This window comes from Phoxinus phoxinus, assembly GCF_949152265.1.
Source record: "Phoxinus phoxinus genome assembly, chromosome: 21".
Taxonomy (NCBI): domain Eukaryota; kingdom Metazoa; phylum Chordata; class Actinopteri; order Cypriniformes; family Leuciscidae; genus Phoxinus; species Phoxinus phoxinus.
This window is the reverse complement of record NC_136896.1, coordinates 11,591,716-11,609,120: the sequence shown is the minus strand read 5'-3', so window position 1 is coordinate 11,609,120 and position 17,405 is coordinate 11,591,716. Positions and strand designations below refer to the sequence as shown.

At 39.2% G+C, this 17,405-nt stretch overlaps 1 protein-coding gene across 1 annotated transcript in view; it reads left to right on the top strand.

Annotated features, from left to right (window-relative positions):
• tbkbp1 (TBK1 binding protein 1) overlaps positions 1-17,405 on the top strand; it is a 90,601-nt gene that overhangs the window by 34,901 nt on the left and 38,295 nt on the right. Inside the window, exons 4-7 of the mRNA XM_079594780.1 lie at positions 51-155; positions 808-952; positions 4,986-5,185; positions 6,845-6,906. Coding sequence (XP_079450906.1) covers positions 51-155; positions 808-952; positions 4,986-5,185; positions 6,845-6,906 — 512 coding nt within the window. The remainder of the gene's footprint in view (positions 1-50; positions 156-807; positions 953-4,985; positions 5,186-6,844; positions 6,907-17,405) is intronic.

Sequence of the window (17,405 nt, the reverse complement as noted above, 5' to 3'; positions counted from 1 at the left end):
AATAATGTTTTGATGAAAATGTAAAAATGAAGAATGTGTGTGTTCTACAGCTTCAGAAGAGCAAAGAACGAGAGGAGCAGCTTGAAGATGTCATTCAGGCCTATGAGAAGATCCACATGGAGAAGTCCAGCCTTCAGCGAGACCTGGACAAGATGGTGAGAGCTCTTCTAAAAATTAATTCCCCGAAATCCATGCTAAGTTTGGCTGCCGAGCGGATGGGCAGTTGCGATAATTAGCCTCTCCATGTGCTTCAGGCTTTAATCCAACCAGGTGTCCACTTGATTAATCTGTACTATGCGTACGTCCTAACGAGGCTGTGTGAATATAATTGGGCTCTTATATTTCCCAGCCAAGCCCTCGTAGAAGTGAATGATGCTGGATATCTGTAATCATATATGCACATTTCAATTCTCAGTTTTAAACATGGGTCTCAAATGGCTTCGAATGGATTGGGACCAAAAGAGTGAAAGTTTTTGAAAATTGCATGATGCAAGCGTTTGAGCATCTGCGCCGTTCGCCTCTCTGAAACACTCAGCCAGCTATCAGCTGTTACATCTACATGTCCTCATCTTTTATTCCTGACAAAAAAATTCCACATGGATTGTCGGGAGAATCTGCATGCTGAAAGTAATGGCTTCTTTGGCCTTGTCTATCTTTTGATCAGTCCCTCTCTGCCCGTGTTACTCTCTGTGCTCTCTCTTTTGGCGTTTCAGTTTTAATCTTTTATAATCTTTTACTTTTGTGCTCATCTTTGTCCCTTTCCCTCTCTTCTTTTCTCTTTCTTCTCTCACTCTTTCCCGGTCTCAGACGTCTATGGTGGAGAAGCACGTCGAGCGGATTCACAGTCTAGAGTCGGCTCTGAGGCAGAGAGAAAGCTCTCTACACAAACTCAACACACAGCTACACAACAAAGACATGCAGTATCTGCAACTACACAGCCCCGACCCGCATAGTAAGTCTTGTTTTGTGTGTGTGTGTGCATGCAGATGTTCTTTTAGAAATCACTCAGTGGTCTAGGACATTCGGATCTGTGACTCAACTGTTGACTCGTTCACTCATGCACTATTCCCTACATAGTAAATGTCATATAGGTTTCTATACAAGTAAAGAGTGAATGAAAAATGTGTGTATTCGGACAGTACTGTGATCTTACGTCACATCTATTTCAAAGCAAAAAACTGGCAAAATATTTAGTGGTCTTTTAATGGTCTTAAACATTTTAATCACAAATCACTGGTCAGGAAATGAGCAAGAATTGCACAAATAGTGTAGATAAAGTAACTTAAAATAGCCTTCCCTAACTTGCAGACAGCTTTTTACTGGAAGAAGAGTCAGTGTTGTTCCACTCTCTGTTAAAGGGATAATTCATCCAAAAATAAAAATGTTGTTATCATTTATTCACAGAGGTGTCAAAAGTATTCACATTCATTACTCGGGTATAAGTATAGATACTAGGGTTTAAAACGACTTCTGTTGAAGTTGAAATATCAACTCAAGCTTTTTACTCAAGAAAAAGTGTAAAAGTACTGGTTTCAAAACTACTTAAAGTATTAAAGTAAAAGTAATGTTTTGAGTAACGACCCCAACACTGGCTATGTCCTTGCTGGAGTGTGGCGTGATTTGTGTCATGTGCGATGGATCGCGTACAAACCAATAGGGTGTCGGAATGGTAGATGTTTATACTTCTCATCCAACCACAATCAAATTCAATCTATCCGGATGGCGCGATTTTTCTGGATAGTTTTTTTTCTTTTCTTTTTACGATGACAAGCTGGAATGAAAACAAGCCGAAATGAAATAAGAGTAATGAGTCTATTAAAAAATGTAAGGAGTAGAAAGTAGAGATAACTGCGTGAAAATGTAAAAAGTAAAAAGTCGGCTGAAAAATAATTACTCCAGTAAAGTATAGATTTCAGTACAAAAAAAGTACATTTCTACTTAAGTAACATAACAAAGTATTTGTACTTCGTTACTTGACATCTTTGTTTATTCACACTCAAGTTCTCCCAAATCTGTATGACTTTCTTTCTTCTGTTAAACACACAATCAGATATTTTGAAGAATGCTCGTAACCAGAGAGTAGGCGGTAGCCACTGACTTCCATAGTAGGAAAAAAAATACTATGGAAGTCAATAGCTACCGTCAACTGTTTGATTACCAACATTCTTTAAAATATATTTGTTTGTGTTCAACAGAACAAAGAAACTTATAGAGGTTTGGAACAACATGAGGGCGAGTAAACTGACGGAATTTTGCATGAAAAATTTACTATCCATTTAATGGCTTCAAACTGTTCAATTGTTGAAAAATATCTCCCAGCTCATTTGAGTGTAATGTGACACCAAATATTCACTGTAGGGTTCAAAGGCCAAGGCCAAAAGATGAGCCTGACTGACTTGTTCTGAAGCTCCTGTTTGTCTATGCAGTGTGGACAGGAGCATTGTCTTGTTAAAAAATAACATCTGATCCTCATTCCTCTTTAGATAACTTTTCATTTGTGGGTACCAAGCCATTCTGCAATATTCTCCTGTATGCCAAAGCATTAAATGCCTTTTCACAGTTAAGTAGCTCACCAATACCAGCAGCTTAAAAGGCTCCCCACACAATAACACCTCTCCCTCCATGCTTCACTTGGGTAGAGATGCATTTATTATTATATTTCTCATCAGATTTTCAGACTCCACTCTGGAGCATCACCATACAACTCGTGTTTCATTGTGATTCATCACTCCACACTCAATTCCCATATTCTACTGAAAACTTCATTCATTTTGACGTTTTTCTGAGACCGCAATGACTTTAAGTAGTGCATTTGCTTAAATTTTGCTCATATCCTGACACATATTTTGTGGTTCAGACAATTAAAAGCTTGGTGTTTTGCCAGTTATATATATTTGCTATTAGGTTTATATATCAGCATGTTCATTATTTGTCATTTTATGTCCCTGCTTCATTTGTATTCCACTCCAACAATTGTGTATCGGGTCTTTGAAGTGTCCTTTTTCATTATATATGCTTCACAATTTCTGTCCAGTTTTCAATCTAGCCTAATTTAGTTTTTTTACAAAGAGCCCCTCTCCGATGAAGGACTTCAAACAGACCAAGCATCGGTCCTCTTGTCCTTTTGGTCCTCTTTGTTTTCCCCCCTGATGGCAGTGTTGTGTTGCATCTCTCTCCTTTTACCTCATTTCCCTCTTCCTTTCTCTCTTTCCTTTCACTGTCTCTTTTTATTCGAATTGAGGCTCAAAAAAGACTCTCACAGCAAAGAGACTTTGTAACTAAGTGGAAAGGACATACGTTTCCCCTGTGACCCCCTTTCAGGGAACGTTCAGTCAAACTCAAAGGCGCTTAACAGAGTCAAATAATCCCGGAGAACTCAAGCAAATTATGTATTTATGTAAATTGCACAACAGAGATGTTCTGTAACCTTGTCAGAAAATAATACGAGAATTATGTCAATTTTGTGTGCACTCATGAATACAAATATTGCATTAAACTATGGAGAAAAAAAGAATAAAAATCCAGTTTTGGTGTGAGATGTAGGCGTGCAGGGGTGTGTGTTTTCTGCTTGCTTATTGCTGAACTGTCACAATAGCTGCTGGCTCAAGGACTGCTTTTCTATGAGCTGCTGAATCACAGCACCCACGCCGGGGGTGAGGAGCAGGACGTTCTGACAGGAAATAGTTCAGTCTTGTGTTCTCCATCTTCAAGGTTTCTGAGCTACATGGAGTAAAGGATGCACGTAAGGTGACTTTAGGTTGGATTTCTGCCCTGTTAACAATGATGTCCCCATAGGGCAACAACCAAACCTCTTGTCCAGATAAGTTGCTGTATTTTCCATTGGCTGATGGAGGAGAGAATTTCCCATTACATAGTGTAGTAGACAAACACAAAAGGTATATCTTTTGGTCTCGCTTAAACCTGTTTTGAGTGACAGATGAGGTCAGAGATAGATCTGTTATAGATCGGACAATTTGTCTGCAACATCACATGTTGTGAGGATGTTTCTTTTGAGGAACACCAGCAATATATCGATATTCTTGAAACATTATACTTCAAGTTTTTGGAGATTTATTTAATTTCAGCCTTTGATGTGCCATCTATTTATTAAACTTAATACTTTAATAAATTAATGTTTGAAAATCTCATTCATATTGACAATATCTCCACACTGTACTGCATTCCCAGATAGCAATGGGGATTCCCAGGGGCCTCGTCCTTGCTTCAATTCTGGCTCGGTTCTGGCTGGGTCTCCGGCCCAAAACTGTCCCAAACACTGAAAACGGACACAAACACCCTGTACAATGACTCTTATTTATTGATATGGCTCAGGTCTGGCCCCAGGCACTGTAAGATAGATCTGGCTGACTTGATCTTCTTTCTTACATTTATTTGCATACTGAATTGTGATTGGTCTGTCATGTGGATTGTGAAAGATCCTTTGTGTAAGACTTTTTTTAAAAATACATTATTAATTTATATATTATTTAACTAATTTATTGCTATTTAACTTTTAATAGACATTTACACTTCAACATTACTCAATTTACACAGAACTAAAGTATAAAAAACACAAGCTTATATGTAGGCTACTTATTTTTTCTGCCTTGCAAGCTCTGATATTTCAGTTACTTTTTTTAAACAAATTTTGTATTGCATACACTCTAAAAAATGCTGGGTTGTTTCAACCCAATTTTGGGTAAAATGTGGACAAACCCAAACGTTGGGTTAAAAATGTAATGTAAAAATTTAACCCAACGGCTGGGTTTGTCCATATTTTACCCAAAATTGGGTTGAAGCAACCCAGCATTTTTTAGAGTGTAGGGCTGTGTATGTTGACCTTATTTTCTATCAAAATATTTTTAAGATTATTTTACTACATATTCTCCTGTCCTATCAGTAAATGGCACTTGACGGATGTTCAGTTTTAATAATTGACGCAATACGTTCGGCTTATCTAATCATGATAACTGTCCCATCCCTAGTGCTAGACTGCCCCATGACCCTACAGAGCTCCCGAAGTCTGGACACCCTCTCTGACCTCAAATTACAGCGACTGGAGGCGGAGCTAGAAGGGGTACGGCACGAGGCTCAGGGGGCGTGTCAGAGGGAGGAGGAGCTAAAGGCTGAATGTGAGAGACTACGGGAAGAGCTGAGAGAATTGGAAAGCAACCAGAGACAGAGGGTCAGTGACATGCACATGCTTAAAGACGTATGAACTATGAACTCTTAGGTAAAAGGTTCAACGGGGTTCTAAATGGAACCCCTATATAGGATTCTAGACTCAAATGCATTTATACCATAAAAAGGTTCTATATAAAGAGAAATGTCTTAAATGTTTGCATAATAATTAGTCCTTGACGGGTTATTTAAAAAAATTCTAGTCAAAAAGTAAGTTTACAAGCTGCTTAATTCATAAAATGTCATTAAAATAAAAAATCCATTAAATCAACTGTCATTAAAACCAAATTCATTATTTAAAACTAAATCCATAAAAGGATGATGGAAACGTCTAATAGGTTCTATAGAAAAACTGTCTGACAGAACAGAACCCTTTAAGGTTCTATATAGAACCTTTTTTTTTTTTTTCTAAGAGAAGCAGATCTCTTTGACTATGATCTGTGCTTTAACAGATGGAAAACAATGTGATGAGTAATAATAAAACAATCAAAATTCAATAAAAAAACGTTGTCTTTTCAATTATAGCCTGGTAACTGAATTTTGTCTTTGAATTTTGTCTCAGATCCAGCAGTGACGTGACCTTTCATGCTTTTATAAACTTTCTTTCTTTGGAAGAAATTAATACTTTTATCAAGGATGCACTATATATTGCATAAAAAAAATTAATCTGCAAAATTGTTTTCATAATAAGAAGAAATGTTTCTTGAGTATTAGAATGATTTCTGAAGGATCATGTGACACTGAAGACTAATGCTGACAATTCAGCTTTGCCATCACAGGAATAAATAATAATTATTTTAAATATAATAAAAAGAAATGTCATTTAAATCATAATAATATGTAAGTATAATAATTTTTAATCAAATAAATGCAGCCTCGGTGAGAGACTTTTCAACAACAACAAAATTAAGAAATTTGTAACCCTTTACAAAAAGGTCTCAGTTGTACTAACATGAACTAACCATGAGAAATACATGTTACTGTATACAGGTGTTTAATGTTTGTTCAAGTTAGTTATCAAATACAACTTTTGATTTCAATAATGTATTAAATGTTGAAATTAACATTAACAAAGCTTAATACATGATGTAGAAGTGCAGTTCATTATTAGTTCATGATATTACATGGCTTGGTTGAATTCTAATGTAGAATGCGGTCTGTTATTTTTTCTTGATAACAGACCGCTGCTAAGGATAACACACCGTCGCCATGAAAAACATGGACACAGTGTTCTTTAGCGGAAGCAATACAATCGTTTTTAAACCAATAAACTCCCTTTTAAATCAATATTTTGTGTCAAATTATTGATTTAATTGGTAGGTAGCCATGTAATAGGCGGGATCCTCCGCTTCGCGCCGGGGTCCTGATCAGCCTATCGGGGTTGTATTCGCTTTAACAACCGCCTCGCTCTACATTATCCCTTAATGTAGTTAACTAATGTTAACTAATGAAACCTTATTGTAAAGTGTTACTAAGAAATCTTGCCGACCCCAAACTTTTGAACAGGAGTAAAGGTTCACATATTCAGATTGCACATAGTCACACATAGTCAAGTCACATTTATTTATATAGTGCTTTTTACAGTACAGATTGTTTCAAAGCAGCTTTGAACATAGGTAATATACAGAAAGTGTAAAGCCTGACATGACTGTCTTTTGCACAGGAGGTGAGCTCCACGTGTGGACAGTGTGATGTGGAGTGGATAAAGAAAGTTGGAGATGAACAGTAAGTGTCTATTTTCTTGATTAAAAGACCACAGGTGCACATACTTTTTTTTTTTGTAGATTTTGCTGCAATTGCATGGCTAGTAGTTTCCTTTAAATGTGTGGGCCATGGTGCCAGTAGAGGGCAGTATAGCTATTGGCAAGCGCCCAGATCACTTTCACTATCACACAGAAGTGGTCTAACTGACGCTGAAAAGAATACAGGTGAACTGAAAGTAACCTGTGTTTGAGTGAAATGGGGAGTCTTGGAAAGGAAGGTCCCAGTAATGCCTACATCACTTTGCACCTCACAGTTTCATACTCTACTCCCCCTCTCTGTTTGAACTGCTGGTTCTTGTAAAAGCCGTGATTTAACAGAAAACGGACAAAATCTTACTTGCAGTTACTCATTCTTAAGCTGGTAGTTTTTTTTTCTTTTCTTTTCTTGTTTTCTAACAATGTTCTGGTATCTTTAATTGAAATTGCCACCAAAAAAAACAAAAAACAAAAACAAATATAGCTGCAAGCAGCAATCACCGGGGCCAAGCGCAAGCAAGACGACAAGACATGCCAAAGTGGCTGGAAGTGAGAGACCAACTGCAGCAAGGAGCAATTGAAGACATTTAAAGATGAATTTTGGCAAAATGGTTGAAAAATCACACACAATAACTAAAAATATGATTATCACTTTCGACCAATAGGTGGCGCAGTTACGAAACTGATGTGATGTGGTCAGAGTGAAGTGACAATGACACATACAAAGTTTGGTGTCAATATGTCAAGGCATTGCATATATTAAAGCCTGAATAGTCATTTTGGCATCATGCCTCAACTTTGCCACTGCAGTATATGAAAACGGTTTCGTCTATCGACACGAAATCCATAACTTTTACTCGGCATGGTCTGGAGATGACACGATCCGATTTTGGTGAAAATCGGACGTTCGGTCTAGGAGGAGTTCGAAAAAGTAGGTTTTAAAAGAAAATAAATATGGCGGACCGGAAGTTTGGCTGACTATGGCAAAATTGGTATCTATGTTTTCAGCATAACCCAAGGAATCTATTGAGATCAGTGTCATTACTATAGGCAAATTTATTCAAAAGTTATTAGCATTTTTGGAAATTTCATTATAACTTTTGACCAAAAGGTGGCGCTGTCTCATAAATTTTTGAGTACCTTTAGGGCCTTGTACTGATGACCCATACTGAGTTTCGTAACGATACGTTCATGCGTTCATAAAATACAGCATTTTAGCACATAATTCAAAATGGCCGACAGCCAAAATTGGCCGATATGGGAAAATTGGATATCAGCCAACTCAGCACGACGCCCTGAATCTAACGAGACCACTTTTGTGATTTTTGGACAAACCGTTCAGAAGTTATAAGCAAAAACATAAATTCTTCATATCTCCGGACCAGTAGGTGGCGCTGCGCCGAAACGCAGCATGTAGCCTCAAGTCATGCTTGTGATGACATGTACCAAATTTGGTCTGAATCCGACAAAGCGTTGTGGAGATACGGCCTTACGTCTGTTTTTGCAAGCGCTACGTAAAATGTATTTGCGCGGTATTCGAGAACGGTAATTCGAATCAACTTGAATTCCATAACTTTTGGTTGTCAAGGTCTGGAGATGATCTGGTTAATTTTTCGTGAAATTCGGAGCAACGGCCTAGGAGGAGTTCGAAAAAGTAGGTTTTTCGGAAAATTCAAAATGGCGGGAAAACTATTATGACGGAAAATGACGTCATATGGTGCAGTCGAATCGTCATGAGCTCAGGAATCAGAGGAAAAAAGAATTTTGTTTCTAGCCCTTGTGGTTCAAAAGTTATTAGCATAAACATGAGTGAAACTTTGGACAGCTGGTGGCGCTAGAGGGAATGAGTTGGAGACTCCAAATTTGCTATGGTGATAGTACAGGCTGTCCTCTATCACTGTGCCAATTTTCATAAGTTTCCCGCAAACGGTTCTATAGGCTGCCATAGACGCCCAGTCGGAAGAAAAAGAAAAAGAAATATAGCTGCAAGCAGCAATCACCGGGGCCAAGCGCAAGCAAGACGACAAGACATGCCAAAGTGGCTGGGAGTGTGAGACCCACTGCAGCAAAGAGCAATTAAAGACATTTGAAGATGAATTTTGGCAAAATGGTTGAAAAATCACATACAATAACTAAAAATATGATTATCACTTTCGACCAATAGGTGGCGCAGTTACGAAACTGATGTGATGTGGTCAGAGTGAAGTGACAATGACACATACAAAGTTTGGTGTCAATATGTCAAGGCATTGCAGATATAAAGCCTGAATAGTCATTTTGGCATCATGCCTCAACTTTGCCACTGCGGTATACGAAAACGGTTTTGTCTATCGACACGAAATCCATAACTTTTACTCGGCACGGTCTGGAGATGACACGATCCGATTTTGGTGAAAATCGGACGTTCGGTCTAGGAGGAGTTCGAAAAAGTAGGTTTTAAAAGAAAATAAAGATGGCGGACAGGAAGTTTGGCTGACTATGGCAAAATTGGTATCTATGTTTTCAGCATAACCCAAGGAATCTATTGAGATCAGTGTCATTACTATAGGCAAATTTATTCAAAAGTTATTAGCATTTTTGGAAATTTCATTATAACTTTTGACCAAAAGGTGGCGCTGTCTCATAATCTTTTGAGTACCTTTAGGGCTTTGTACTGATGACCCATACTGAGTTTCGTAACGATACGTTCATGCGTTCATAAAATACAGCATTTTAGCACATAATTCAAAATGGCCGACAGCCAAAATGGCCGATATGGAAAAATTGGATATCAGTCAACTCAACATGACGCCCTGAATCTATCGAGACCACTTTTGTGATTTTTGGACAAACCGTTCAGAAGTTATAAGCAAAAATAGCCTTTTTTCATATCTCCAGACCAGTAGGTGGCGCTGCGCCGAAACGCAGCATGTAGCCTCAGGTCATGCTTGTGATGACATGTAGGAAGTTTGGTTTGAATACGATTAAGCGATGCGGAGATACAGCCTTATGTCTGTTTTCGCAAGCGCTACGTAAAATTTGTTTGCGCGTTTATCGAAAACGGTTTGACGAATCAACTTGAATTCCATAACTTTTTGTCCCCACAGCCTGAAGATGATATGGTGCAATTTTGGTGCAAATCGGACAAACCGTCTAGGACGAGTTCGCAAAAGAAGGTTTTTTGGACAATTCAAAATGGCGGCCATATTTTTATGACGGAAAATGACGTCATAGGGTCCAGTCGAATCGTCGTGAGCTCAGGAATCAGAGGAAAAAAGAATTTTGTTGATAGGCCTTACGGTTTAAAAGTTATTAGCATAATATAAGTGAAACTTTGGACAGGTGGTGGCGCTAGAGGGAATGAGTTAGAGACACCAAAATTGGTGCAATTACTGTTGGGAATGTCCTCTATCAGAATGTCAAACCGGAACAACTTTCCCGCATACGCTTCTATGGGCTGCCATAGACGCCCAGTCGGAAGAAGCAGAATAATAATAAATATAGCTGCAAGCAGCAATCACCGGGGCCAAGCGCAAGCAAGACGACAAGACATGCCAAAGTGGCTGGGAGTGTGAGACCCACTGCAGCAAGGAGCAATTAAAGACATTTGAAGATGAATTTGGGCAAAATGGTTGAAAAATCACATACAATAACTAAAAATATGATTATCACTTTCGACCAATAGGTGGCGCAGTTACGAAACTGATGTGATGTGGTCAGAGTGAAGTGACAATGACACATACAAAGTTTGGTGTCAATATGTCAAGGCATTGCAGATATAAAGCCTGAATAGTCATTTTGGCATCATGCCTCAACTTTGCCACTGCGGTATACGAAAACGGTTTCGTCTATCGACACGAAATCCATAACTTTTACTCGGCACGGTCTGGAGATGACACGATCCGATTTTGGTGAAAATCGGACGTTCGGTCTAGGAGGAGTTCGAAAAAGTAGGTTTTAAAAGAAAATAAAGATGGCGGACAGGAAGTTTGGCTGACTATGGCAAAATTGGTATCTATGTTTTCAGCATAACCCAAGGAATCTATTGAGATCAGTGTCATTACTATAGGCAAATTTATTCAAAAGTTATTAGCATTTTTGGAAATTTCATTATAACTTTTGACCAAAAGGTGGCGCTGTCTCATAATCTTTTGAGTACCTTTAGGGCTTTGTACTGATGACCCATACTGAGTTTCGTAACGATACGTTCATGCGTTCATAAAATACAGCATTTTAGCACATAATTCAAAATGGCCGACAGCCAAAATGGCCGATATGGAAAAATTGGATATCAGTCAACTCAACATGACGCCCTGAATCTATCGAGACCACTTTTGTGATTTTTGGACAAACCGTTCAGAAGTTATAAGCAAAAATAGCCTTTTTTCATATCTCCAGACCAGTAGGTGGCGCTGCGCCGAAACGCAGCATGTAGCCTCAGGTCATGCTTGTGATGACATGTAGGAAGTTTGGTTTGAATACGATTAAGCGATGCGGAGATACAGCCTTATGTCTGTTTTCGCAAGAGCTACGTAAAATTTGTTTGCGCGTTTATCGAAAACGGTTTGACGAATCAACTTGAATTCCATAACTTTTTGTCCCCACAGCCTGAAGATGATCTGGTGCAATTTTGGTGCAAATCGGACAAACCGTCTAGGACGAGTTCGCAAAAGAAGGTTTTTTGGACAATTCAAAATGGCGGCCATATTTTTATGACGGAAAATGACGTCATAGGGTCCAGTCGAATCGTCGTGAGCTCAGGAATCAGAGGAAAAAAGAATTTTGTTGATAGGCCTTACGGTTTAAAAGTTATTAGCATAATATAAGTGAAACTTTGGACAGGTGGTGGCGCTAGAGGGAATGAGTTAGAGACACCAAAATTGGTGCAATTACTGTTGGGAATGTCCTCTATCAGAATGTCAAACCGGAACAACTTTCCCGCATACGCTTCTATGGGCTGCCATAGACGCCCAGTCGGAAGAAGCAGAATAATAATAATAATAATAATAATAAGAACCGGAACGAAAACAATAGGTGCCTCCGCACTTTCAGTGCTTGGCCCCTAAATATAGCTGCAAGCAGCCATTACGGGGCCAAGCGCAAAAGCAGACGACGAGATATGCCTACATGGCTGAAAGTGTGAGACAAACTGCAGCAAGGAGCAATTAAAGACATTTGAAGATGAATTTTGGCAAAATGGTTGAAAAATCACATACAATAACTAAAAATATGATTATCACTTTCGACCAATAGGTGGCGCAGTTACGAAACTGATGTGATGTGGTCAGAGTGAAGTGACAATGACACATACAAAGTTTTGGTGTCAATATGTCAAGGCATTGCAGATATAAAGCCTGAATAGTCATTTTGGCATCATGCCTCAACTTTGACACTGCGGTATACGAAAACGGTTTTGTCTATCGACACGAAATCCATAACTTTTACTCGGCACGGTCTGGAGATGACACGATCCGATTTTGGTGAAAATCGGACGTTCGGTCTAGGAGGAGTTCGAAAAAGTAGGTTTTAAAAGAAAATAAAGATGGCGGACAGGAAGTTTGGCTGACTATGGCAAAATTGGTATCTATGTTTTCAGCATAACCCAAGGAATCTATTGAGATCAGTGTCATTACTATAGGCAAATTTATTCAAAAGTTATTAGCATTTTTGGAAATTTCATTATAACTTTTGACCAAAAGGTGGCGCTGTCTCATAAATTTTTGAGTACTTTTAGGGCGTTGTACTGATGACCCATACTGAGTTTCGTAACGATACGTTCATGCGTTCATAAAATACAGCATTTTAGCACATAATTCAAAATGGCCGACAGCCAAAATGGCCGATATGGGAAAATTGGATATCAGTCGACTCAGCACGATGCCCTGAATCTAACGAGACCACTTTTGTGATTTTTGGACAAACCGTTCAGAAGTTATAAGCAAAAACATAAATTCTTCATATCTCCGGACCAGTAGGTGGCGCTGCGCCGAAACGCAGCATGTAGCCTCAGGTCATGCTTGTGATGACATGTACCAAATTTGGTCTGAATCCGATAAAGCGTTGTGGAGATACGGCCTTACGTCTGTTTTTGCAAGCGCTACGTAAAATTTATTTGCGCGGTATTCGAGAACGGTAATTCGAATCAACTTGAATTCCATAACTTTTTGTCGTCATGGTCTGGAGTTGATCTGGTTCAATTTTCGTGAAATTCGGAGCAACGGCCTAGGAGGAGTTCGAAAAAGTAGGTTTTTCGGAAAATTCAAAATGGCGGGAAAACTATTATGACGGAAAATGACGTCATAGAGTGCAATCGAATCGGCATGAGCTCAGGAATCAGAGGAAAAAAGAATTTTGTTGATAGGCCTTACGGTTCAAAAGTTATTAGCATACAATTTCTGAAACTTTGGACAGGTGGTGGCGCTAGAGGGAATGAGTTAGAAACACCAAAATTGGTGTATTTGATGTTGGGAATGTCCTCTATCAGAATGTCAAACCAAAACAACTTTCCCGCATACGCTTCTATGGGCTGCCATAGACGCCCAGTCGGAAGAAAAAAAAGAAGAAATATAGCTGCAAGCAGCAATCACCGGGGCCAAGCGCAAGCAAGACGACAAGACATGCCAAAGTGGCTGGGAGTGTGAGACCCACTGCAGCAAGGAGCAATTAAAGACATTTGAAGATGAATTTTGGCAAAATGGTTGAAAAATCACATACAATAACTAAAAATATGATTATCACTTTCGACCAATAGGTGGCGCAGTTACGAAACTGATGTGATGTGGTCAGAGTGAAGTGACAATGACACATACAAAGTTTGGTGTCAATATGTCAAGGCATTGCAGATATAAAGCCTGAATAGTCATTTTGGCATCATGCCTCAACTTTGCCACTGCGGTATACGAAAACGGTTTTGTCTATCGACACGAAATCCATAACTTTTACTCGGCACGGTCTGGAGATGACACGATCCGATTTTGGTGAAAATCGGACGTTCGGTCTAGGAGGAGTTCGAAAAAGTAGGTTTTAAAAGAAAATAAAGATGGCGGACAGGAAGTTTGGCTGACTATGGCAAAATTGGTATCTATGTTTTCAGCATAACCCAAGGAATCTATTGAGATCAGTGTCATTACTATAGGCAAATTTATTCAAAAGTTATTAGCATTTTTGGAAATTTCATTATAACTTTTGACCAAAAGGTGGCGCTGTCTCATAATCTTTTGAGTACCTTTAGGGCTTTGTACTGATGACCCATACTGAGTTTCGTAACGATACGTTCATGCGTTCATAAAATACAGCATTTTAGCACATAATTCAAAATGGCCGACAGCCAAAATGGCCGATATGGAAAAATTGGATATCAGTCAACTCAACATGACGCCCTGAATCTATCGAGACCACTTTTGTGATTTTTGGACAAACCGTTCAGAAGTTATAAGCAAAAATAGCCTTTTTTCATATCTCCAGACCAGTAGGTGGCGCTGCGCCGAAACGCAGCATGTAGCCTCAGGTCATGCTTGTGATGACATGTAGGAAGTTTGGTTTGAATACGATTAAGCGATGCGGAGATACAGCCTTATGTCTGTTTTTGCAAGCGCTACGTAAAATTTGTTTGCGCGTTTATCGAAAACGGTTTGACGAATCAACTTGAATTCCATAACTTTTTGTCCCCACAGCCTGAAGATGATCTGGTGCAATTTTGGTGCAAATCGGACAAACCGTCTAGGACGAGTTCGCAAAAGAAGGTTTTTTGGACAATTCAAAATGGCGGCCATATTTTTATGACGGAAAATGACGTCATAGGGTCCAGTCGAATCGTCGTGAGCTCAGGAATCAGAGGAAAAAAGAATTTTGTTGATAGGCCTTACGGTTTAAAAGTTATTAGCATAATATAAGTGAAACTTTGGACAGGTGGTGGCGCTAGAGGGAATGAGTTAGAGACACCAAAATTGGTGCAATTACTGTTGGGAATGTCCTCTATCAGAATGTCAAACCGGAACAACTTTCCCGCATACGCTTCTATGGGCTGCCATAGACGCCCAGTCGGAAGAAGCAGAATAATAATAAATATAGCTGCAAGCAGCCATTACGGGGCCAAGCGCAAAAGCAGACGACGAGATATGCCTACATGGCTGAAAGTGTGAGACAAACTGCAGCAAGGAGCAATTAAAGACATTTGAAGATGAATTTTGGCAAAATGGTTGAAAAATCACATACATTAACTAAAAATATGATTATCACTTTCGACCAATAGGTGCCGCAGTTACGAAACTGATGTGATGTTGTGATGTGTTGCCTTTGGCTTGCTCAGTTGGGGATATTCAATTTAATGAATCAATCAATATTACTATTGATTAGCATTACCAAACATGGACGTTTTATTATTATTTTAATTTAATACTGTGAAGCTGCTTTGATACAATCTGTATTGTGAAAAGCGCTATACAAATATTCTTGACTTGACTTGACTTGACTTGATGTGATCAGAGTGAAGTGACAATGACACATACAAAGTTTGGTGTCAATATGTCAAGGCATTGCAGATATAAAGCCTGAATAGTCATTTTGGCATAATGCCCCAACTTTGCCGCTGCGGTATATAAAAACGGTTTCGTCTATCGACACGAAATCCATAACTTTTACTCGGCACGGTCTGGAGATGACACGATCCGATTTTGGTGAAAATCGGACGTTCGGTCTAGGAGGAGTTCGAAAAAGTAGGTTTTAAAAGAAAATAAAGATGGCGGACAGGAAGTTTGGCTGACTATGGCAAAATTTGTATCTATGTTTTCAGCATAACCCAAGGAATCTATTGAGATCAGTCTCATTACTATAGGCAAATTTATTTTTCGTGAAAATTTGTTACAACTTTTGACCAAAAGGTGGCGCTGTCTTTAAATCTGTTGAGTACTTTCAGGACATGGTGTTGATGGCACATACTGAGTTTCATAATGTTACAGCAATGCATTCGTTAAGTATAGCATTTTACATCACTAAACTGCATTGAAGTCAATGGGAATTTCATGTTTTGTTTAGTTTTAGCGCCACCAAGAGGCTCAATCCCACAGTTTTTTTTGTGTGTCCTCAGACTGAGCCCATGCATCTGTGTGTCAATTTTGGTGAAAATATCTCAATTAGATTCAACGTTATAGACATTTATGTGAAAAAACACGTCAAAAACGACTGACACGTGACTTTGATTGAATTTTACTACCCCTTACGATCAATATTTTGAGATTTGGGCATTGGCGTATAGCTATCGACCTATGTTTTCAAACTTCTGACGGTGGTTTCGTCTCGATCGGACTAGCGGTTTCGAAGATATCGCCAAATGTTTTTTAAGCGCTAAATTACAACGCTGCACAAACCATATGCCGAAACCTGGCAAGTCTGGTATCGTTGGACTAGGCAACGATTCAGGAGTCTAAGGAGATGACTCCCGTGAGAATAAGTTGACCACACCCAAAGTTATGAGCATTTGAAAAAAAAAATTATCCACTAGGTGGCGCTGTTTCAAAACTTCTCAGGCTCCTTCAGGGCATTGTACTGATGACCCGTACCGAGTTTCGTAAAAATTCGTTCATGCGTTCAAAAAATACAGCATTTTAGCACATAATTCAAAATGGCCGACAGACAAAATGGCCGATCTGGAAAAATTGGATATCAGTCGACTCGGCATGAAGCCCTGAATCTAACGAGACCACGTTTAGGATTCTTGGACAAACCGTTCAGAAGTTATAAGCCAAAATAGCAATTTTTCATATCTCCGGACCAGTAGGTGGCGCTGCGCCGAAACGCAGCATGCAGCTTCAAGTCATGCTTGTGATGACATGTACCAAGTTTGGTCTGAATACGATAAAGCGTTGCGGAGATACAGCCTTACGTCTATTTTTGCAAGTGCTACGTAAAATTTGTTTGTGCGTTTATCAAAAACGGTTAAGCGAATCAACTTGAATTCCATAACTTTTTGTCGGCACTGCCTGAAGATGATCTGGTGCAATTTTGGTGAGAATCGGACAAACCGTCTAGGACGAGTTCGCAAAAGTAGTTTTTTTGGACAATTCAATATGGCGGACATATTTTTTTGACGGAAAATGACGTCATAGAGTGCAATCGAATCGGCATGAGCTCAGGAATCAGAGGAAAAAAGAATTTTGTTGATACGCCTTACGATTCAAAAGTTATTAGCATACAATTTCTGAAACTTTGGACAGGTGGTGGCGCTAGAGGGAATGAGTTAGAAACACCAAAATTGGTGTATTTGATGTTGGGAATGTCCTCTATCAGAATATCAAACCAAAACAACTTTCCCGCATACGCTTCTATGGGCTGCCATAGACGCCCAGTCGGAAGAAGAAGAATAAGAACGGGAACAGATACAATAGGTGCCCGCACCTTCAGTGCTTGGCCCCTAAATATAGCTGCAAGCAGCAATCACCGGGGCCAAGCGCAAGCAAGACGACAAGACATGCCAAAGTGGCTGGGAGTGTGAGACCCACTGCAGCAAGG